The sequence below is a fragment of the Haemorhous mexicanus genome, chromosome 1 (assembly GCF_027477595.1).
Source record: "Haemorhous mexicanus isolate bHaeMex1 chromosome 1, bHaeMex1.pri, whole genome shotgun sequence".
NCBI lineage: Eukaryota > Metazoa > Chordata > Aves > Passeriformes > Fringillidae > Haemorhous > Haemorhous mexicanus.
The window spans coordinates 22,568,166-22,591,514 of record NC_082341.1 but is presented as its reverse complement, the minus strand read 5'-3'; the positions used below and the strand labels follow the sequence as shown (position 1 = coordinate 22,591,514).

The 23,349-nt window shown below is 38.4% G+C and overlaps 1 protein-coding gene across 1 annotated transcript; it reads right to left on the bottom strand.

Moving 5' to 3' along the window:
* Window positions 1-3,173: 3,173 nt before the first annotated feature.
* STEAP2 (STEAP2 metalloreductase) lies at window positions 3,174-22,573 on the bottom strand. Its single transcript, XM_059842815.1, has 5 exons — window positions 22,429-22,573; window positions 17,759-18,280; window positions 15,584-16,111; window positions 13,789-13,953; window positions 3,174-8,975 (listed from the first exon to the last, which is right to left on the bottom strand). Exons 2-5 carry the CDS (start codon window positions 18,248-18,250, stop codon window positions 8,691-8,693), a joined length of 1,470 nt encoding a protein of 489 aa, XP_059698798.1. The 5' UTR covers window positions 18,251-18,280; window positions 22,429-22,573; the 3' UTR covers window positions 3,174-8,690.
* Between the last annotated feature and the right edge of the window lie 776 nt (window positions 22,574-23,349).

Below are 23,349 nucleotides of genomic sequence, written 5' to 3'. Positions count from 1 at the left end.
TGTAGGTATCTTCTACTAGCAAACAGTGAGCAGCTGTTTGAGGTTTAGTGGACAGCTGAGATTCAAGGACAACACAGCGCTCGCTGTGCTCACAGGTACTGTACTGGACTGCTCACTTTAGCTGCCATTCCTGGGATCTGGCCACACTTTGGGCAAGTTGCACATATGTCACGTTGGATATGTACATATCCCAAGTCTTTGAGTGCCAGCCTCAGTTGTCATTGACAAATAATTAACTACAGTGATTCCAAACAAATATTTGAATATGTGAATAAATTTATTAAATACTAACATATCTGGGGATTTAAACAGCTAGCTTTTATATGAAAAGAAGTGATTGGTAACAATAAAGAAAGACAACTTTATGGCTCCAACTATAACCCACACAGTCCTTACTTTCATTTTTCCCAGCTTGCATGCTACACCCCTCCCATTTCATACTTGCCTTCTGCAAAAATAAGGTACATCTCACATTTAGTACTCACATATGCTATAGAGTTCTCTTCCCATCAAAGGGAAAATACACACTATTGTGTATTTGTGTATACACAAAAATACCCATGCACACTCTGCATTTAGTAAAAATTCATCCTGTATGCAACTCCAAAATGATGGCAAAATTATACCCTAGCATAGTATAGGACTCTGAATTTAGAAAATGCAATGGCCCCTTTGACATCCATGACATGCTGAGCTGTGATCATAGAACACAGGTCATACAAAGGCAGGACCTGTTTATGAAGTGCCCTCACATGATGTGACAGTGCAGTTGCCATCCTAGGAGCTGGTGTTTGACACTCTTCATCCGTCCACGTGCACACATCTCTCCATTACTATAACCACTTTACTGGCACTTCCGTCTTCTACTTAAATATTTGTTTCTATGAACATTCTGGTTTTTATTAGGGCTTATACTGGATGGAACAAGATTTTCTATTAAGCACATGAGATTAAAAGTGCTGACAATGCTTATATGTCTCCAGGCATTTAGCTGAAAAAGCTGTATTATATATATATATTTTTCTTCTCTTGGTGGCCAGATAGATAGGAACTGAAGTTGTATGTATTCAAAGTTTTAAAGCTTATATTAAAAAACCTGCTTACACTTATTTCTATTGTAGCCTAAGCGATTTCAAGTTTGGTTGCTCCATGTTTTGAATGACAAATGTATAGAGAATATACCTAAATTGGGCAACTTAGTCTGTAAATTATAAGCTTAAGTCACATGGCACTTGTTGGCTCACTGTTCCAAAGATCATATTGCTAAGCTCCATTTGATCACTGTGTACCTTCATCAAAATTAAGCTTTTAAAATTTAGGATGAAGGCTACATTATGCAAGTTTGCCTACAGGGATTCTACTGCCCTTGGCAAATGGCAAATGCCCATCCTCAAAATCATGCAATCAACTGTGATAATATTTACTCAAAAGTTAATAAACCCCAAATAGGCTTATATTGTATTTTTATCACATCTACCTCTTCCATTGGTGATGAAAATATTCAAGACACCAAGGCCTTACTTATGAGAGTATTGAATTTTAAGTCTTACAAATGCTAAGAAATATGTAAAAAACATAGACTTGATGTAAAGAGGATTTCTGTTTTGACTGAGGACAAACTATTTTGGTGTGAAGACACACTTCAGCAAACTCTGTTCTTGAGGTAAAACTTAAATTTCATAAAACCATAGCACTCTGTGTGTAGGACACGGCTGTGTGTTAGAGGATCAAGGTTACATATCCAGGTCTGCCATTAATCTCCTGTTGACTTGGCTGAGTGAAGTATTTCCTCTAGCACTCAGTATTCGTTATTTTACAAAATAAGTTTCAAGCTTTTAAGGGACTATTATTCAGTATATACTTTTCATGTGCTGCAATGCAATGGGGGTCTTCAGCTCCTAGTCAAGTGATGTCCTTTTCTTGGCTATATTCAACATGTAAATTCTGTCCAAAGCCACCTGCCCTCTTTATCAAATATGACACTGAGGTCTTTAAAGTACAGACATCAGTCTTTCTAAGATTCTTTCTAAGTCTGTTGACTCCTTGACTTCCTTTTCATTCTCCTTTTTGTTTTTGTTTGTTTTTTTTTTTTTTTTTTGTCTGTCCTGACAGACCTTCTATGTTTGATAGTCACAGAATAAAAGGAAAAAACCTTTGAAGTGGCTGGCAGTAGACTCAACCTTAAACCTATCAAATCAACAGAGCTTTCAACATCTGGATTTACCTGCCTGTACTATCAAAATACAGTGCAGAGGTCATGGAGTGGTATGGAATTGAGGGGAACTTTCACACTGATCTTTATGACTGTAAGGAAACACAGTAAATCACAGGACACAGAACTTATACTCTTGTACAGTACAAAGTAAGCCTGGAGAAGGGTATAAGTCTGGGGCCCCAGCTGCTAGCATAATATCAACATTCAGTAGAACAAGCACTGAGATATAGAGAAATGGAGAGATTAAAAAAATAGAAGCCAAGAAAAAAAAGACTTTAAGGTCCAAAATGTTACCGTTAGGTTAGGCATGGCACAAACCAATATTAAATGTTCTGAATTTTAAAAACACCTATATTCCATTTGGAGTCTGGGAAGGCTATGTAACCTAATGTGAAAGCAACAGAAATGCTGCTAGATCCACTGACTCATCCATCTTTACTTCTCTGAACTCAGAACAGTTTATGCTGCTGATGGACAGTTAAGCAGCATTATACCTCTCATGTATTGTTTTCCTCTTGTGCTGGCATAAGCCTCTTAGAAAAAAAGTTATGTATTTCCAAAAGAAGGACCGCAAAGTGCTTCACCTGTTTGTTTCATTTGAAGACTAATTCTGTTTCATACACACAACAGGACACTTGGCAAACATACTAGTGCCTAGCAATCTCATCATGGCCAAACTGTTTGGTGAATGAAAAGTGGACTGAATATATGCTGATAGTACTGTATCTGAAAGCATGGAGAATATCTTAGAGTAGGATAAGGGATATAGCTATCCAGTGTGTCTGTGTGAAAAAGCTGTAATCCAGACATTGAAATAGAAATAAACTGTCCTTTAGAATATTTTTATGAACTCACATGCAAATTTTATCTCAGAGAAAATGTTGATCAGAGCACCCATATATTAGAAAGAAACACAAGCTAAATTTTATTCTGCATAAGCACAGAAGAAAAAGCAAAATACCTTACATTGATTTTTTATTGATTTTTGTGTAAAACACAGTCTGTGGAAAAATAGATAAGAGCATTACTAATAATTTATAATAGCCCTGTTCAGAGAGATAGCACAAACAGTCTGACAAACACAACTACAAAGAGAATATTACACATGGGAGACATATTATTCTTACTGTAAGACACTGCCAACAAGGCGTGAGAAACAATATATAATGACAGAGATCACTGTTCAAGACAGTTAAATGTGTCACTTATTTTAAAGGCTGTAATCTAATTAATTCAAGCAGTATCATATGGTGATACAATATCAGTACTGCAACATTATTCATTATATTGACAGAAAATACTACAGGATGAACAGCCAAGAAACCAAAACCTTGTGTATTAGGAGATGCACTGTCTGCAAGGAACTATGCATATGCATTCATTACCACTGCATATGTGAAAATATTACACTGAAAAATTCAATCTAATTTTTATACACCTGATATATCTAACTTTCAGAGGAAAGCTGTTTCCTAACTGTATTTACACCTGTGAAATTTATTACCACTGGGGAACTCATTGCCTTATATTAATTAACTATTTCCTTTAATGGCAGTTGGGTAGCTAATACCATAGAGACACAAACATAGAGACACACTATTTTATAGGCAATTAATGCCAAATAAAAATATTCTTGGCACATCATAAAATTTACAATGTTGGAACAAAAAATTAAATGTGGCAAAAATTCACAGTAACCATTACCACAAGCTAAAAACTTGCAAAACAATTACAAAATAATTAATCTCTGAATAACTCAAAAACTCTAAATAATTCAAGGACATCTGCACTTAATTAACTTGTACATAGTTGCAACAGTTAATAGAATTTTAAGTTAAAATTAAAGACACATGGAACCTATGACAGAACTCTGTTTTAGACAATGTCAAGAAAGAACACCTTAATATCCATGGAAAACAAATAACCTGTTGATAAATACATAGAAGTCTCCATTTTATAATACGTGTACAATTCTGTATCACATATTAAGCTCTATTTTTTACACTGTACAATAATTAAGAGAAATTAGGCTTATTTAATTACTTATTTTCATTAGGCAGTTAAGCAATTTATATAAGGCTACACAAAAATAATTTTATAGTAGACTATTCCCCAAAATATGTATTTATTCTCCTAAGTAACTAAGATGTCTACATGAATTTAGTTGTTTACATTTAGGCAATCTAAATGAAACAATTAGCCTCAGGTATTTTTCCAATGAGAAGCCTATGCTGAGTTTATGTGTTTGGTCACATGAATAAAGATCCCTTGTGGGACAAAACATATGCTGGATATAAAGTTTGCTAAATGTATGAGCATTGTTTACCTTCAGGCTTAACAGTGTTTTGTTAGAATGAATTGGTCCTTAAAGAACACTACAAAATATTAAATAACAAGTCAACATGCTCTTCCAGTTAGAGGTAAATACAGGGCCTAACAGGAAATCATATGTCACTTTTGTAGCACAAATATTTCACAAAATATCTACACATAGTTGATCTAAAAATACTGTCTATTTATTAATACTTTAATATTTCAACCTTTCAAGTAACATATAAAGTTAAAACACATTTTTAATTTTCTACACACAATTTGAAAATAGGAATGACTCATCATTACTCTCTCCAGACATCTTTGGCAGGTTAAAATTTTGCAGTATAGTCAGTGTTGAAGAAATTTAATGATGAAGTAACTTTTTGCATAGGAAAGAGGGCCAATACATTTCTGCATATACTGTCAGTGGATTCATTACAGTACAGTATCTATGGACTTTGACAGTATTTCTCAGTTAGTACAATATCATAGTTCTGCAACATTATCACTATTGCATCAAAATAATTAAATAATTGTAGGGAACAGGAATGTTAACTACATATTCCACAGAAATGTAAAATTACCATAAAATATTAGCAGCGTATTTAATTTTCAAATGTAGTCAGATTGTCAATGGTAATACTTTCTGCCTAAATCTGTTCAGAGGTATGAAATTCTACTCTCAGTTATACCACCCCATTCTAGTGATTTTAATTAGGTTTCATGTGCAGGACTGGGGTTTCACTCTGCAATAGTGAAATAGGAAACAGTCCAGGACATTCAATTCTGCAAGCCTTTTAAGAAATGTACACCTTTTGGAATGCCATTACAGACAAAGTTAGGTTAGAAGTCATAATTGTTACTTGTTCTTCATTTTTATGTGAAAACATCATTTGTAATAGTTTAAGCTCCTGTCTGTCTCCAGCAGCAACAGGGTTTTCAGTTAATGTCTAGAATGTTGGATAAAAAAAGTATTGTACTTGTATATCACCAGCAATCTCTGAAATAGCTGCATATTGGAGGAGGAACAATCAAATAAATACCCTGAAACAAACTTATTTGGTTTTGGAAAAAAGAAAGAATGCAAACATTTTTTAGTTTATTGGATATATTTACTGAACCTTTTTTTCTGTTAAAAAATAGGAGGGTTTCAAATTCTTAGAATGTTTGATACATTTTTGGAGAATGTAGCTATTAAATACAGTAATCCAGAGGCAGCACCTGTCTCGAATAAATCCAAAATTATTGATTTCCAAGAGGCTGAGAAGTTGTGTTAGGAAAAAAAATCACTGGACACTTGCTTTCTTTTTAGAAGCATCTGCCACTTGTCAGCTACTGGAGACAAGACTCAAAAAACTTAGCCTGACCAATTATTGCTGTTATTAGAATTTATTTTTCCAAAAATAAAATTAATTATGAAATAAAATTAATTATGTTCCTTCCAATTGACTCCTCAATAAGGCTTAAAAAGGAGGATAAATCTGAGCTTTCCAACTACTTGAAATTGAAAATTTGTGAACTAAAATAAAGTATCAAATCTCTGTTGACCCATGTAACAGTAGTTTTTTTCAAAAAATGTATTCACAAACCTCCATTTTCAAGAATCCACTGGTCTCTCATTCAATACAAAACATGTCTAAAGACATATAAAAATACTTTAATTCTGCAAAAACATCATGCAAGTATTTTATTTTTCATCTCTACATTTGAACATGCTTAAAATGAAAGGAAGTTCAACTGTTTCTCATTTTGCAACAAACCCAGAATATACACAGGCTTGATGTATAAGTTTGGGGAAATTGGATACTAGAATAAAAATAAAATAGTTGTAGATATTTTGAATTTTAAATTAATTAAAGAACAACTAACATGAATTCTTTGAATTCTAGGCTTAGGTTGGCATAACTGGGGGCAGAGTTTGATTCTAGAATCTTCTTTTTCTGTGAAGCTGTTAATTTCATTACAAGCAGAGATAATGAGATTTACAGGACCAGTGATGTTTAAGGATAAATTCAAGCTTAATTCTATATATTTCTGATACATGATAGGCCAAATTCTTTCAAAGCAATAAATAATAAGAGAAGGTTCAGCTAAGAAAATCAGAGATTTTAAACAGTGCAAATATAGATAAGAAAAAATATAATTTAATACAAGAAAAATAGAATCAAATACACAATCTGATTCACTGAAATAGAAGTTCTGCTAATTAAGCAGTAGCAGCCTGAAGGTATGAGTTGAGTTTGGTTGTTTTGTTAGAGAAGAGTAATTACTACTGACACAGCAGTAGTAATAAGTAATTGTGAACATTATTTAGAATCTGACAGCAAATGCGAATGTCAAGGTTTAGAGATTTTTAAGTATAGTAATAATAATTTGGTTTCTCAAAACTTCAGGCATATCCCAGAGACATTTGTAAAAGTTAGACCTTTATATAAAAATAGAGGATTGGATTTGCACAAAAAGATACTAAGAATTTAAGACACATTCTGGGAAATTCATATATAATAACTGAAACTCCAGTGTAGACACATACAGAACATGATCATTGTGATGCTTCCAATATATTGGAAGTTTCACAGTGAAAATGGATTTTTATTGTTGCTGAATTCTCAGCTTTTCTTTTTGTTTTAAAATATCTCCACATATTTCAAAGTCATTAAAAAATCAAAAACTAGTTTACACATGTATCTTTCTATAAATGTATAGCACTGTTTTGAATCTTCATTATATGATGTATGGAAATAAAGAGATGTCAAAGATCTAAAATCCTACTTAATACTTTGAAAAAAAAAAAAAAGACAGTTCAGTACAATACCCTTTGCTTACAAGATGTACAGTCACACCATAATTGAGACCGAGTTTGCATATTCCAATCATGTAATGGTGTAAAACCACACACAAATAAATATACTGTACATGTGCAATACACTTGACCAAGTGCAAGGTGCTGCACCTGGGCTGGGGTAACCCCCAGTATCCACACAGGCTGGGGATGAAGGGATTGAGAGCAGCCCTGCCCAGAAGGACCTGGGGGTGCTGCTGGGTGAGAGGCTGGACATGACCCAGCCATGTGCACTCACAGCCCAGAGAGCCAGACGTGTCCTGGGCTGCACCAAGAGCAGCGTGGGCAGCAGGGCAGGGAGGTTTTGTCCCTCTGCTCTGCTCTGGTGAGAGAGACCCCACCTGGAACACGGCACCCAGCTCTGGGGTCCCAGCACTGGAAGGACATGGAGCTGTTGGAGTCCAGAGCAGGGCCACTGAGATGTCAGAGGGCTGGGGAGCCTCTCCTGGGAGGAAAGGTGGAGAGAATTGGGTTTGTGCAGCCTGGAAGGGATGGCTTAGGGGTGACCTAATTGCAGCTTTCCAGTTCCTGAAGGGAGCCTGCAGGAGAGGGCAATGGCATGTAGTGACAGGGCAAGGGGGAATAGTTATAAACTAAATGAGAGTCAATTTAGATTGGGTTTAGATTTAGATTTTTGGAGGAAATTCTTTACTGTGAGGGTGGTGAGGCACTAGCACAGGTTGTCCAGAGAAGTTGTTTATGCCCCATCCCTGGAAGTGTTCAAGGCTAGGGTGGATGGGGCTTTGAGTAACTTGGTCTAGTTAAAGTTGTCAAGGCCCATGACAGGGGCTTTGGAACTTACTGATCTTTAAGGTCCCTTCCAAGTCAAACCATTCTGTGATTCTGTGAGCATTACAAATTAATTTGTTTCAAATTCTAGTTATTTCTTAAATAATTTACATTTTGAACTCATTAACCCAGAAATGTGGTTTTAATAGAAGAAACACTGCCTAGAAAATGTCATATAATAAACAGCACTCTGACACATATGCTCTAAGTCAAAAAAATATCTGTAAAGCCCGTTTCTAATATAATACTATTGTGATATAACTGTTCAAAGGAAAATTTTTTTTTTATTTATTTCATAATCATCTGCCTTCTGTAATTCAAAAGAAAAATATTTTTGTAGTTAACAGAAATAGTTGTCTTCTAGTTATAAACTTCTCATAGTTTGGTTAAGAGCTTGTATATATGTCAAGCAAGAGACTTTACAAAGACTCCTACTTAACTAAACTCCTAAAAATGCAAGTTTATTTGACATAGACAAAAAAAAATTAAAAATCAAAGCCCAAACATGTACAACGGTGTTAACAAATATAATCACATTACAGTAATCCTTTCTGGGGAGAGATGTGGAACAGACCCACTTACTTCTTCTATAACATGGCTTTTCTCCCATCCTCTTCGAATTCTCCTCAGTTTCCTACTTACACATGGCAAAAGTAAGATGATCTTACCTACAATTACAATGGAAGGCAGAACAAGGGCAAGAACAAAATTTGGTGGTGTATAAAATCTGTAATACTCTTCTTCAAAAGCTCTCTTCCATCCATAAATCAGTACATGGAAAGTACTTATAAGCAGAGCAATGTATCCAAGTGTAGACTGTGAAGAAAGAGAAAACAGGAGAAAAAAAAATTTAATAGCACTTGGTCCTTCACCTGACAGCTCTAATACATTATTTGGATTATTTTAACATTTCTATTAGACATCAAGTTAAAATCTCTTACCTACTCACTGCATTAAGTTAGCAATATATAGTTTTAAGTTAGCATTATGAAATTTACTGACTGAACTGAGCACTGATTTACAGAGTACCTCTGCTAACATCTACAGGCCTTAGTCAAAGCTGAAATGATGTCTGCCCAAATTCTAAGTAATGGAAGCCAACTTCAGGATAGGTATGCCAATAAGAAACAATTCCAGAGTAGTTACTAGAACAACATCCATTGTGATTGGAAATTAAGTTTCCTATTTCTTAATTATGAGGATAGATCACTTCCAAGATTCCTTATTATGGAACAATACAATTCTATTGGAAGAGATTTGGGTCTAAACTTGCATATTTTTATCACTTTGAGATCCACAGCTTACTTCTGCCTCACAAAGGCCTACATCCACTTGTCTGATGTTAGCATAAACCATCCCATACCTTCTCCTTCAGTTGTTGCTGACTGGTTAATGGGAATATCTGAACTGCAGGGCTTGGCCATAATAGCACAAAGCGGTGCTGCTGCCTACCATAAACCGACAGTGCTGGGTAAAAGGTCAAGAGAGGGTTCCCACAGCAGCCTGCAGAGGAAGGACCTCTCAGCACATAAATCTAGAGCTTGGCAAGGAATGTGGTGATAACAGGGTTCACTCAGCAATTCTGTGAATCCACCTTTTTGAGGACCCTGCAGCTGTAATGCTTCGTAGATTTGACTACTCATCAACTTAACTTTCCCAAACCATGATAAAAGAGGACTATTGTGCTTTGACTTCTGGTGATGATCAAATGAAGAAAAACTCTTTCTGGCCAAAACTGATGTAATGACTAACTTGGCTGGGAAACATTTGTAGAAAATCATTGAAACAGAGAACAAGCATTAAGAAAGGTAACTGGCTACCAAGGTATGGTCTAATTCTAGCAAACAGACAAGCAAAGAAAAATGCAGCCTAAGAGTCTATAATAGGTAGTGAAAGAATCAGTTCCTTCTACTTCAAGACTGAGCAGCTTCTAAAGCAAGAAAAATGTCTGAGCTAATACTATTTGCAAGGATTCACAGGTATAATGGTATAAAAGGAAAATATTTCTGTTAATTTCTTGCTTTTGCTACCCTGTTTTTTGACTTCCTGATATTTATGTAGCTTTTTTGCCAATGGTTTCAGGGCCATCTTGTTAATCTTTAGATATGCTGCATACTTTTTCTTAAAAAAACAAAAATTGTAGAAAAAAAAAAAATAGACAAACACTTGATATGAAAATAGCGTATGTGGTATCTGAACGGAACTTCTGGTGAGAAATTTGGACAGCAAACTATACAATCAAACCTGATGTTTTTATAGGTAGTTGCAGATTTTTGTTGGCACGACTGTCCTGACTTCATTGTTATATTACTGGCAGCAGGGAGAAGGGCACGAGTGAATCATATCCCTCATTTCTTCATCAGGATTACTGATGAGAAATGCAACAATTCTTGAAAAAAGAAACAGAAGGGAAATATATACATTCATTTCCAATTATTTTATTTTAGTGCTTATTTTAGTTCCACTTACAAGCTATAGTTTTGAGACATCTATATATGTCTATCTAATGGTCAAAATGGAAACTAGGAAATACATCCAGTATATTTTAAACTAACAACAAAAGGACAAGAAAAACATATGATGCACTTTTATTATGTTCTTTTTTTTCCTTGCCCTGTGAAGAATTGCCATATGCTTCTCTGAAGTGTTAGTAGAGCATGTGCTAGTGTGTACTGCACAATTTCAACCACACATCTTAAAAACTAACAAAGACATTGCTATAGCTTCTGTCAGCTACTAATGTCAGCTACATTCTTCAACTGGGCCCTTAATTACCATTACCAGGCTCCAGATGATAATTCCTTTAAGAGCAAAGGACTTCTGAAAGCAGCAAGAAGAAATACTGTTCCTTCACTGGTTCCTCTATCTAGATGTTATGAGTGTTTCTCTCCAAATCATGATGAAGTAATCAGACCTTTGTTTTATACAGTGGTCAACTCTACTGTAGCAATTCCTCTTTTCTGCTGGTTTCTTAGCTCCTTCTAGGACTGACACAGTAACTTCCTTTTGCACTATTAAACCTTCTCATATCTCACTTTGTTCATATGCATACTATGAGTGAAGCCTGCACTACCTGTCCTCTCAAAGTCCTTTTCCCTTGATGAAGCAGGCTGGAATTTTTGGAGTTGCTGACACCTGTGTTTGAAACCAGGCTAGGTAAGATGGAGGCATCTCCAAAAGAATTTGGGATATCAAAGACAGCAATTACTTCTGTGCAAAACTGTTGACAAGTGGTGTTTCTTTAGAGTATTAGGAAGACTGTGTTTGAAGACTGTGTGAACTGCTGTAGGTTAGGGAGATGCTGCTTAGGGCTTGTTCTACTGGAACAAGGCTAGTCTATACTGTACATTTTAATAAACTCAGATTTTCCTAGCAGGATTCAAGACTATGTTCTTGTGGTAAAACTATTTAGAAGAGGCCACACCCTTATTTTGATGAAACTGTATTTACTAAGATGAGCAAGCAAGAATGTGTTGTTCTCAGTGGAAGTGCTGAGCTGGGACACTCTCTGAGCGTGCTGACCAACTGATTCTTCATCTGTCAGATGTGAAACAAGTCCAGCAGCTATTGTGGAAAATCATCTGAGATTCAGGACTAAAGCTAGAGACATACTTCTTTTCCCAACTGAAAAGCAGCAATGGAATGATAGGTTAGTAGTTCTGCTATTCATCCCCCGACATAGAAAAGATTGAGAAATTTAAGTTTAATTTTCCTTCACTGAACTGAACTTCAAAGAAGAAAAACATAAAAGTAAGAGTAAGTATTATAATGTTTTATCTGTTCTCCTTGCATACTGGGGAGAGTGAAACACATACAAAAATACAGATTCCTTTTACTCTAGTAAGCATTCACTGAAAGTCTGTTTTCTGATTGAAGAAAACAATAAGATTTTTTTTGACAAGTAACTAAATGGAGAATAACTTACATCCTGAGAATTAATGAAAAAGTAAATACTCATTAACGTTAAGGAAATTTTTAGTAGTTCATTACTTTTTTGATTAAGAATTGCAAATGAGCATAGTTCATTACCAGCTCCAATTATGTTCTGCCCATAACACAGTATGAACTGTAACATACATCCTGAGCAAACAACTTATTCCCAAGCAAGTTCCTCAAAATACTGAGGGTCATTAAAGTTCATAATTATTTAGATTTGGAACTATTTTGACTTAATTTACAGTGGAAATAAATACAGTAAATATGCAGTTGTAGATACATCATAGTGATTATTGTGTGGGTTTTGACTCAATCACACAAGCCTGAAATTTTGAAATTTGAGTAAGGAAAAATAAGACAAAAATGCTGGTTTTGTGGCTGGAAGTTATTACTGGATAAAGGCATCATGTCACTCACAAGTGAATACATATTTTCCTTTTTGCACTAATGTTTTGTATCACCCAGCAGCAGTATTATTGTCCCCACACAGAGATCACCAGATGGCAGAGATATTGTAACAATACACTTGAGTATTTAGTCTCTCTGAAGGCTCAAAGCCATGACTGTGAATAAACAGTTCTATTAGGGTAACTCCACTTTGAAAAACTTTTCAGCAAACTTTTTGTAGGTCTACCTGCAGTTTTCCAGTAACAGAAATCAGAAGGAAAAGACATCACAGACAGACGTCAAACAACTGCAGCCTTTGAAGTGTTCCCCACCACTCTTTTTAAAATGTCTGTAAATTATGAAGCACAACCCAAGCCCTGAACTTTAAAGTCAGTGCCCACATTCTGAAGTGAAACAGGACTCAGAATTAGGCAATATAGTAGGCTAAGCTGAAAAAAATGTTAATAGGAAATGACTGAGCTAAGACTACAGTTCTAAAGCCAAAGTCAGAAAACAAAACATAACAAACCCAAAAACTGGGCACACTTAGGAATTTTCACCCGACTGAATCCTAATAAAATTTCTTATACCTGACTGCTGCCTAGAACTATTGGCACTGACATGTCAGAGCAAGCATTGAGCTGTTCATTAAAGCCCATGTTTCTCAGTATTTTATACTGGTTAGATTTGCATGTTCTAGGTATTTACCTGAGGAAGGAAGGCAGCAGATGGTGTGCCTCTGGTTTTAATAAGCAAAGCTCAGTATTTTACTAGGGGGTATTTTCAGCTAATGGGAATAAATGCAGTTGAGAGCTGTGTCAAGTCCCACAGTGGATGAGCAGTAAAACTTAATCAATAGCACCATGGCTGTTAGAGGGCTGTGCAATAAAAATCTTGCAGGGCAAATTAAGTCTTCAACTTTAATAGCTGTGTGCATTTACCTATACAAGTATCTCATCAGTATCACTGCATTTAGCAGGTTTGTCCAAATTTATCTAATTTAAATTTAGCAAGAAGTTCTAAGAACAGAAAACCAATAGATTAGTGAACATTTGGTCCTAGCTATGTTAGTTACTTCAGATCAAGAAGTGTAAAATAAAAAGTCCTGTTCTACATTCATGAAATGCTTAATGTGCCTTCATGGTAACATATTTGCTCAGTAATTGTTGTTTTTGTTGAATTACCAGAGACAGAGGGAAAAAGGCTCTGGTCATATTGCAGTAAGCTTTTGTTTATGATCTTGATCATGACTGTGATCAAGGAATTCTTGTTAACACTAAAACCCCCTCATTAAAATGTAACACACCTGAATAAAACTGAACTCCCTCCAGTTTAAGGCACTATTTACTGAAGGGATGGAAGTTACTGCCAGCAAAGAAAGCAATCCAAGACTCATTATTCCAAAGGAGATATACATTTCAATTCGCCACACTTCTTCCTCATTCCAAGAATTTTCAATATTCGCATGAACCTGATGAAAGAGCAAAAAGGATGAACTTTATTCTAAAGAATATTAAAAATACCAACAGAAGCTATTTTGCTAACTTAAAGTTCACAGTCACAGGACAACTATAAAATCCGGTCAAATATTTCAGAGGTTTCCTCATGCCTTGGAGAAAAACAACTATTTCCTTACTGCTGGTATTGGCTTTTGCTAGATTAAAAATATGTTAAACATGGAATTTTAGATGCGATGCTAAAAGAAAATGTAACATTATATACCATTTACAACAATACTGTTATAAAATCAGGTAATTCTGCACATTCTTATACACTGTAGAACAGGAGCTGTGTTCTTCAGACTCTGCAACCTTAAAGTCTGTAACATAAGTTGGATAAACCTGCAATTTCTTTTTAGTTTAGAAATTAGAGTTTAGATTTTTTAATTACATTTAGAAATAGCTTAGCATAATTTCCTTCAGCTTTTCTATTCTGAGTCCAGGCTTGCTTCTCTCTTTCACTAGATGGTTCTTGCTGGAGGGTTTTACCAGAAAAAAGGAACAATTCAGGACGTTAACAACTAGGAAACTTAGATATTAATTTTTTTACTCCACTTCCAGGTTAGCTATTGCAATATGATATGTCTTGAAAAAGGTGCACCAGAAATATTAGCAAGTGAAAGTTTTACAGTATCATTAAAACTAAGATAATTTCTTAGTAGAAATACCAGTGAATCCTTTAGTATTACTAATTTTAAGTGTGAATTACGTTTTCTTGCTGCCTATTACAGTTTTGCCCTTCCCCTAAGTTCAGTTATTGATGCTAGCTCTTTTAGAGTTTGTGATACTCCCTGTTAATTTGTTACATTTGATTTTATTTCCTTGTTTGGTTTTCCTTTCTGTTCTATCACTTCTCTCTTTCATACAGATTTTATGTGGTGAATGGCAATGCTGTTTTTTGGGCACTGCTGCTTTTCTGCCCCTTTAAAGGTTACAATAAGCTGTCTCACTGACAGAGAGCAGCATCAGACCCTCTTCTAGAGGATGACAGATTTGTCAGAGAACATTTCAGGGTTATGCAAGACCAATTGTTCCTGGAAACTATGAGTCAATTCCTATTGTCTGCAATAGATGATGTCCACAGAGTTTTAAAATAATAAAGTATTTTTAGCATTGGTCCAAAATATTACAAAATATCAGCATCTTCTTTTTTTCCTTTCTGGAACACAGAAGTATCTGTAAGCATGATTACAGTATCTGCCCTTATACTTTTCATATTAGTAAATACATTTATGATATACATACTTCCCTCATATGTTAAGTATACATAGAAAGGAACATACCTCAGAATCTTCCTGCTTTTGTTTTTTATCCTGTCTAGCCTACATTCTTCTTGTGTATATTGCTATCAGGAATTTCAGTGGGACATGTCCTTGATTCCACCTACCACGCAAACTTGACTGCAGATTGACCCACAACGTGAGCAAAATGCACAGATACTGCTTTTATTTTCTTTATCTGGCACCACCTATGCATAAGATAACCCATAACTTTTGTGCCAAAAGCAGTAGAACAGATTAAGAAAAACCCAATTATTGTATTCAGGAGCCATATGCACCCAGCCAAGGCATTTTTGTCTAACTGATCTAAAGACTGTCTTACCTGTTGATATGCCATGTTGAGGAATAAGTACCGCTCTGATCTCCTCATAGGCAAGCAGAGGCTGTACACCACGTGCACTGATGCAAAGAAAAAGCTGAGCAGTCCAAGCTGCTTTCGACACTGGAGCCAGTTGTCCAGCCAAGGAGGAAAGCGCCGGTACTTAGTGCCATAGTAAAGCTGATAAGCAGCTGCAATGAGTCCTGATAAATATACTAGAGAGAGCAAAGTGATAGCAACAATTGGCAGGGTCTTGTTCACAATCTCAATGGGAATCTTGTAAAAGTCACTCTGCTGATTTCTCATGTACGGATGGATGACATCTCTGACAAAGGAATAGATGAAGAAAAATGTTGCCAGGCTAATGGCAATGAGTACAGGCCCCTTCCACAGGGTGAACAGTCGCAGAGGCAGGTTTTCAATCTCCCTTGAAGATGACAACGCCCCCAAATCAATAGGAATGAAACTGAGCTGACGGGCAAGCTCAATAACTTGATGGCGGGCCTGAACATTGTTACTGCATATATAGACCTGTTGGGAGAGTCAAAGGGATTGTCTGCAGTCAGAGAAAAAGACTCAAAGGTAAACAAAAACCAGCAAAATCCACCAAAAACCTTAAGGGCTTCAAAATCAAAACTACAACACGACTGCTAAAACTGCACACTATCCCAGCTTATATTGTCAACATGACAATAAAATCACATAAAAATCTAGCCAAAGTGCAAACATGTACATCAATTTAGCAACAGAGTAATCAAAAAAAATTGGCTTCTTCTTGGATTTAATAATGGGGAATGTCTTGGTAATCTGTACACTGAAACCTGTCAGACTGAAATGTCTACAGGACTGAACTAACTTGAAGCTACAGCTAAAAGCATTTAAGAAAATCCAAAATCTCTCAAAAATACAGGAATCTTGAACAATAACCCTTAAACAACTTTAGCATCCACAGACTGAGAAGCAGCAAACTGTGTAATCTCTCAGTGGATAACAATTTTAGCCTTATTTCACAACCCAGATTTCCACAGATTTCAGATTTGAGTATTTAACAGAAAAGACAAAAACTAGCAGCCAAATAAGAACTTATTCTAAAGGCCAGTTTGTTACTCAGTGAAAGAAGTGTACTGCTACAAAGTACTTCAAGGTTCCATTAAAATTTACAATGGGCTATAGTTTGCACAACACTATTTGCTGACCATCTGCATTGAAGCAAATGTGATCAGTTTTGACTGAAGTGAATTAGTATTGTGCTATTCTGAAAGGGGATAAAAGAAGTATGGTGAAGTTATTTTTTAGATTATGCTAATTCCATATCAATTGCATTCCATTTAAATCAACCTGAAGTGCCAGAAAACTGAATTTAGTCTCCAGCAGTCATGTTACATCAGTAATTTCTTATGTATTTCTCAGATTTCATAAAGCTGTGAAGGACTGTATGCTTGCCCAGGCTTAAATACTTTCCATCACTTCAGCAAAACATGAAAAACATAAAGGTGCATTTTCTATAGCAAGATGGATTTCAGAACATACTGGGAAGGACTTTGAACATGATGTTCCCAAGCAGCCCTGGATCAAATGAATAATCACTTAGAAACATATGTACCTCCTACTGTTCCCATATTTATGATTTTGGGGCACTCTAAAAGCTAGATAATTTCTTTCAATCACTTTGCTGCTTCATTGAATGCAAGCACTTTTAGAACAGCTGATTCTCGACCTCTGGAATTGGGACCCGAGATTTCTGTGCATCTCTTTCAATAGTTCACCCCAATGCTGACACTAAAATGCACTGGAAAAGACTGTCTCTACCCTTGTATAAAGCATAAGGAAACACATGAACATATTTCCTATGGAAAACATTAAGACTCAACTCTTCTCTGTCTGTAGTCACCAAAAGGTCAGGTGTTTATTCTAAGCTAGTATTCACATTTCCTCTGCAGTCTTTAAAGACAAACAGTCAACAGAGGGAAAAAACCGGACTGCTTACTTTATTTGTCTTACAGTGGGATGAACTAAACTCTGAGGGTTTTATTGGCTACTAAAACATAAGCTAAAGGTTCAACATTTCAGGCATGTTAACTCAGGGAATGTAAATCTCATGAGTTCCGGCTGTTACATTCAGTTCCTGTCATTTTCATGTTACAAACAAGTGAAATTAATACAAATAAAAACATTTACCTGTCTGCTGGCATCTTTTGGTCCTAACTGTAGTGACCACGCTGAAATGACATTGAATCCTTTGACAATTAGGGAATCAGGAAAAAGTGATGCCAAATACTCTGCATTGGAGTCTGGATATTGGTCTACTCTTGTATTATTGCTGACATCAATCAGAATTTTACCAGCAAGCAAATGTTTGAGATCCCACAAAGAGGTGTAATGTTCTCTGTGTATGGCTACAAAAATTATGTTTGTTTTAGCTACTGCATCTTCATGGTGAGTGACATCAACCACATGGGGAAAGAAGTCAGCAGCGTGTTTAGGGTTTCTGCTCCCTACGACCACGTGGTACCCACATCTGATAAGTCTGATTGTCAATGACTTAGCAAAGTCTCCACTTCCAATGATGCCTATCGTGACCTTACTGGCATCCTTGATGCCATTGGCAGCATTTGGTAGAAAAGTTTCATTGAGGTTCTTGGGACTTCCCATCATAGAGATTGATTCCATACTTCCAAGACACCAAACTTACAATGGCTTCTGTAGGGGAAAAAAAGAAAAAAGAAGAAAAGAAAAAACAAAAGAAGGAAGAATCAGCATCATACAATTTTATGAGACCTCAAAATCCATTAACACCTCTGGAAGCAAAATCTTTGGTTCTAAGTGTCATATTATATTTTTCCTTAATCAAGTATGTGCTAATCAATTTTGTCTTGCAATATGTCACCAATAGAAGGAGAAACAAGCAACATGAAGTACTTCAGCACTTCAATAATCATTACTTAAGTGAACATCAGTTTTTTCATCTCCTATTTCTTATCTTCCACTGCCCTGGAATACTGGCCCACAATACAACCTTTGTACTCCTGCAAGTAATGGTAAATAGAATAGTGAGTAGAAACATATAAAGAAAATTGGAAAATAGTAGAATGTAGAGAGCACTGGCCTGTGATCAGCATGAGATCAGTGAGAACATGGAACCTGAATTCCATTAAAAGTTTATGCAGGTTATTATTGCCATATCCTCTCCTGGCCATGAAGGAGGAGATGCAAAAGTCTCAAAGATGCAAATGTCATGACACCATGACAAACATCCATCCGACACACTCACCTGTCAGCCTGGAAAATGGGATGCCCATGTGGATCCAATGGCAGAAACAAGAAAGAAATTTATCAAGACCTAGTTGTGAGATCACTAATGACATTTCTAGGTCAGACTGCTTGGTCTGGCCATGGATGTATAAGGATTAACTGTGGATACAAGGGTAAAGGATTCAAGGCCATGAGTCACAAATATGCTTAACACAATTTTCTATCCAGGCAAGTAAAATAAATCCTGGAGACAAGCACATGAGACAGCCTTCCATAGGCAGCTAATAAGAGGAAGAGACCAATTTCACCCAACAATAAAAGGGAAGGTAATTTTAGGACTCAAATTCAGTGTAGTAAGGGATGTTTTGAAAAAGAACAGAAGCTAAGGCTCACAGGAAAATAAAACAAATACTGCTATATCCTTGGTCACAGAACTGCATTAAAGCTCTAAGAAAGACATTAAAAACCAACAAAACAATGCTCAGGAGGGAAGTCTGCACACGAAACCACAGTTACAACCTAGGTGGTTCTGCATTGCTGGTGGGGGTTGACCCTGGCTGGAGGCCAGGTGTCCAAAAAGGTGCTGCTCTATCACTCCTCTACTCAGCTGGGCTGAGGAGAGAAATTATCACAAAAGGCTCATGAGTTGAGATAAGGACAGGGAGAGATCACTCACCAATTACCACCAGATGAAAACCAGACTCTATAACTGACTTTATTACCAATCAAAATAAGAGCAGGATAATGAGAAGTAAAACAAATCCTAAAGAAACACCTTCCCCTCACCCTAGTAAGCTTCTTCCTGGGCTTAACTTTATTCCCAGTTCTCTGCCTCCTCTCCCTCTGCAGCACAGAGAGACAGGGAATCAATGTTACGGTCAGTCCATCACACGCTGTTTCTGCTGCTGCTCTCCTCAGGGAGAGAAGTCCTTCTTCTGCACCAGCATGAGGCTCCTCCCATAGTGGAATCCTCTACACACTTCTCCAGTGTGAGTCCTTCCCACAGGCTACAGTTCACAAACTCCTCCAATGAGGGTCCCTTCCACAGAGTGCAATCCCTTTGGGAACAGGCTGCTGCAGCGTGGGTCCCCATGGGGTCACAAGCCCTACCAGGAAACCTGTTCCAGTGTGGGCTCCTCTCTCCACAGGTCCATGCCAGGAGCCTGCTCCATCCCTTCTCAGGGGTCACAGCCTCCTCTCAGGCATCCACCTACACTGGTGTGGGGCTCCTCCATGGACTACAGGTGGATCTCTGCTCTACCATGAACCTCATGGGCTGCAGAGGGATGGCTGCCTCACCATGGCCTGCACCACAAGCTGCAGGGGAACATCTAATCCAGTGCTTAGGGCACCTCCTTCTTCTTTACTGGCCCTGGTGTTTACATTAAGTTGTTTCTCTCACATGTTCTCATCCTCTGTTCTGCAGCTGCAATTACTTTTTTCCCCCTTCTTACTTAGGTTACCTGAGAGGTAACAGCCATTGCTGATGGGCTGGGCCCTGGTGAGCCACGGTCCATCGCAGACCCAGCTGACACTGGCCCCATTAGACACAGGGTAGGATTCCTGCAGCTTCTCAGAGAAACCACCCCTACAGCACTCCTCCCCATCCTGCTACCAAAGTCCTGACAGGCAAAGCCAATATAATTGTAGGACAGGAATAAAGTCTGAAAATTAAGGAAGCAATGAGGAGAGGCAGTCTAAGAAGGAGCAAAAAGAAACCACAAGGTTGCTGTCTTGGGAGCAATCAATAACAGGCCACACAGAACCTTTTCCTGAACTACCAGCCAAGAGCTGATATGATGGTAATTAATCATCATATTAAACAGCCATTGGCTAGTAATACAGCATGTGTGGTGAACAACCTCACACAATTAAAAGCAGCTTTGTGTTTCAGAAATTAGAGGAAGCTACTAGAAGAATGTGCACTTTTTATTTCAGCTTTGACTAGAAGGTACAAACTCACCAAAACTGGACTCAGAAGTTAAAGACAGAAAGCAGTATGTGAAAGTGACTACAAAGTTAGGATTCAAAGAAAAGATTCTAACAATGAATTCTTCTAGCAGAGGCAGAACACCAAGATTTTTATGCATTCACTCAAAAAACCATTGACTTTTTCCTTACCATGTGACCTGAAACATATTTAACACATGACCAAACTACCAGTATTTCCTGTATCAGGATGGGTTTGCACCCAGGAACATGAGATTATCTAATGAGATAAGAGATGTAACTGGATATGTATGCTTTAACTATGTGACTACAGCAGTGATTACATTTCAGTTCTTACCATGTAACCAGAATGTGCTGCAAAACTCTGAGATTGAAAGGGAACCACTATAAGGAAATGGGCTACCAGTATCACTTAACCATGCTGCAGCCTACTTTCAGTTTTAGTCCAAAGGATCCTGGGGAGAGTGGGCACACAGGACTTGGACGTGGTGAATTGCTCTGGTAAGCTCAATTTGGCCTGCTGGCCAAAGTTTCTCACTGCCTGTTCTAAGGAAAATACAGTGTGAGTAACAGAATCAAACTAACAGACTTCGTAAAAAACCCTCAGGGAACAGGCTGACATGACTTTTAGACAAATAATCTAAGAGATGTACAAGAGCAGGGTGCTAGCAGATACTGAAAGGCACTATATTAAATGTACAACTGCAATTCAGAAGCAAGAGTGTATAACTGCAACAGGAGAGCTTTCCTGACCTGAAAAATCACACAAGATTAAAAAAATAAAATGTTGTGTGCATGGCTAAGGAGCACTATAAAAAGAGAAAGGAACAGTGCCATCATGTAGGGATAAAATCAGAACACGGATGGTACAGAAGTGAGCTTCTAACTAGCAAAGAAGATAAATGGCAACAAGTAAAAGTTCCATAAATACAATAAAAAGACAAAAGACAGAAGGCAAGGTTTACAACTTCAGAGGAAAAGGAACAAGTTATAACTCAAACTATGTTAAACATGTTCTATATTTCAGCCTTCAGCAGAAAAGTTAATTGTGAATAGATATTAAAAGAAATTCCTTCTACAGGGAGACAGATGATGAGGTCAAAGTGGAAAAGGTAAGTTAAGAGTAAAGGATAAAGTTAAACATAAGATAAAGATTTTCAAATCAGCAGACAATTATGAAATCGGCCCTTGATGCTTAAAATGCTGACCAAAGTGATATCTTCAGAACTAAAGAGACGACAAGACAGGGAGACTAGAACATATTGCTTAAGGGAGGACGACTAAGGAAAACAAAGACTTGTTAGCCTAACTTCAGCCCCTGGACAGATTTTCCATCAAGTTATTGTGCAATCAATTGGAAAAAAAATGGGAAGCAGATGATAAGAAGCAGCTGAGGTGGGTTGTTCAGGAAGAGATTTCAACAAAACCAACCTTCTTTTACGAACGAACTCATTTCAGAGTTATAAAAAATAATAAAAGTGACAAAGATTTGACACATGCTCTTAAATCAGCTAACACAGCTATGTCAGCCAGATGGTGACACACGTGAAAAACTGCTTCTGGAGAAGTAACTACGGGAGGAGAAAACCGAACCAACGCAAGCCGGGCCACTGTACGTGTGACCCCCCGCTCGGGCGGGCACTTACGGGGCGCGGGCTGACGGGAGGCCGGGCGCGGGCCGGTGCCCCCTGGGCGGGCTGGCGGGCGGCAGCGCGGTGCGGAGATCCAGCCCGGAGCAGCTCGGCGGGGCCCCGGTCCGGGCCGGCATCTCCAGCTGCAACGACAACACCGCCCGTGACAGGAGCGGCGGCCCCACCGCCCGCCGGGCACAGCCGGGGCAGCGCTGCCCGGCCCGCCCGCCGCGGGGCGGGGGCTCGCCGGCCCCGCCAGGTACCGGGGCGCCCCCGCGGCTGCCCGAGGCCGGGCCGCACCGCTCCGTGAGGCGCCGGCACCGTCAGAGCCCGCCCGGAGACCGGGGCAGCCGCCGCGATGGACAGCAAGGAGAGCCCCGCGGGCGGCCGCTGCGCCGAGAAGGGCCCGGCAGGGATGGGGCCCGGCCCAGCCCCGGCGTCGCTCACCTCCGCCCGCCCGCCAGGAGCACCGCGCCGCCGCTGCTCCTCCTCGCACTCGGGCCCGCAGTGCCGGGCGGGCGGGGAGGCGGCGCCTCTCCTGCCGCTGCGACCCGCCCCTTGCGGCCGCTCCGCCACCGCCGCTACCGCGGCCGGGCGGCTCCGGGGGGCGTGGGAGCCTTGGTGGGTGAGAGTTGATCAGGAGTCGGTAGAGTGTCCTTGCGGTCAGGACGGTCAGTGTTATCCTGGGGTGCATCGGGAAGCGTGTGGCCAGCAGGTGGTCTTACCTCTGTATTCGGCCCTGGTGAGGCTGCATCTGGAGTGCTGAGTCCATTCTGGGCTCATCAGTGCAAGAAAAACTACTGGAGAGAGTCCAAGGGACACAACAAAGATGATGAGGGATCTGGAGCGTCTCTCTTATGAGGAGAGACTGCGGGAGCTTGGCCTGTTCAGAAGAAGACTGAGAGGGAGTCTCATCAAAGCATATAAATATCTCAA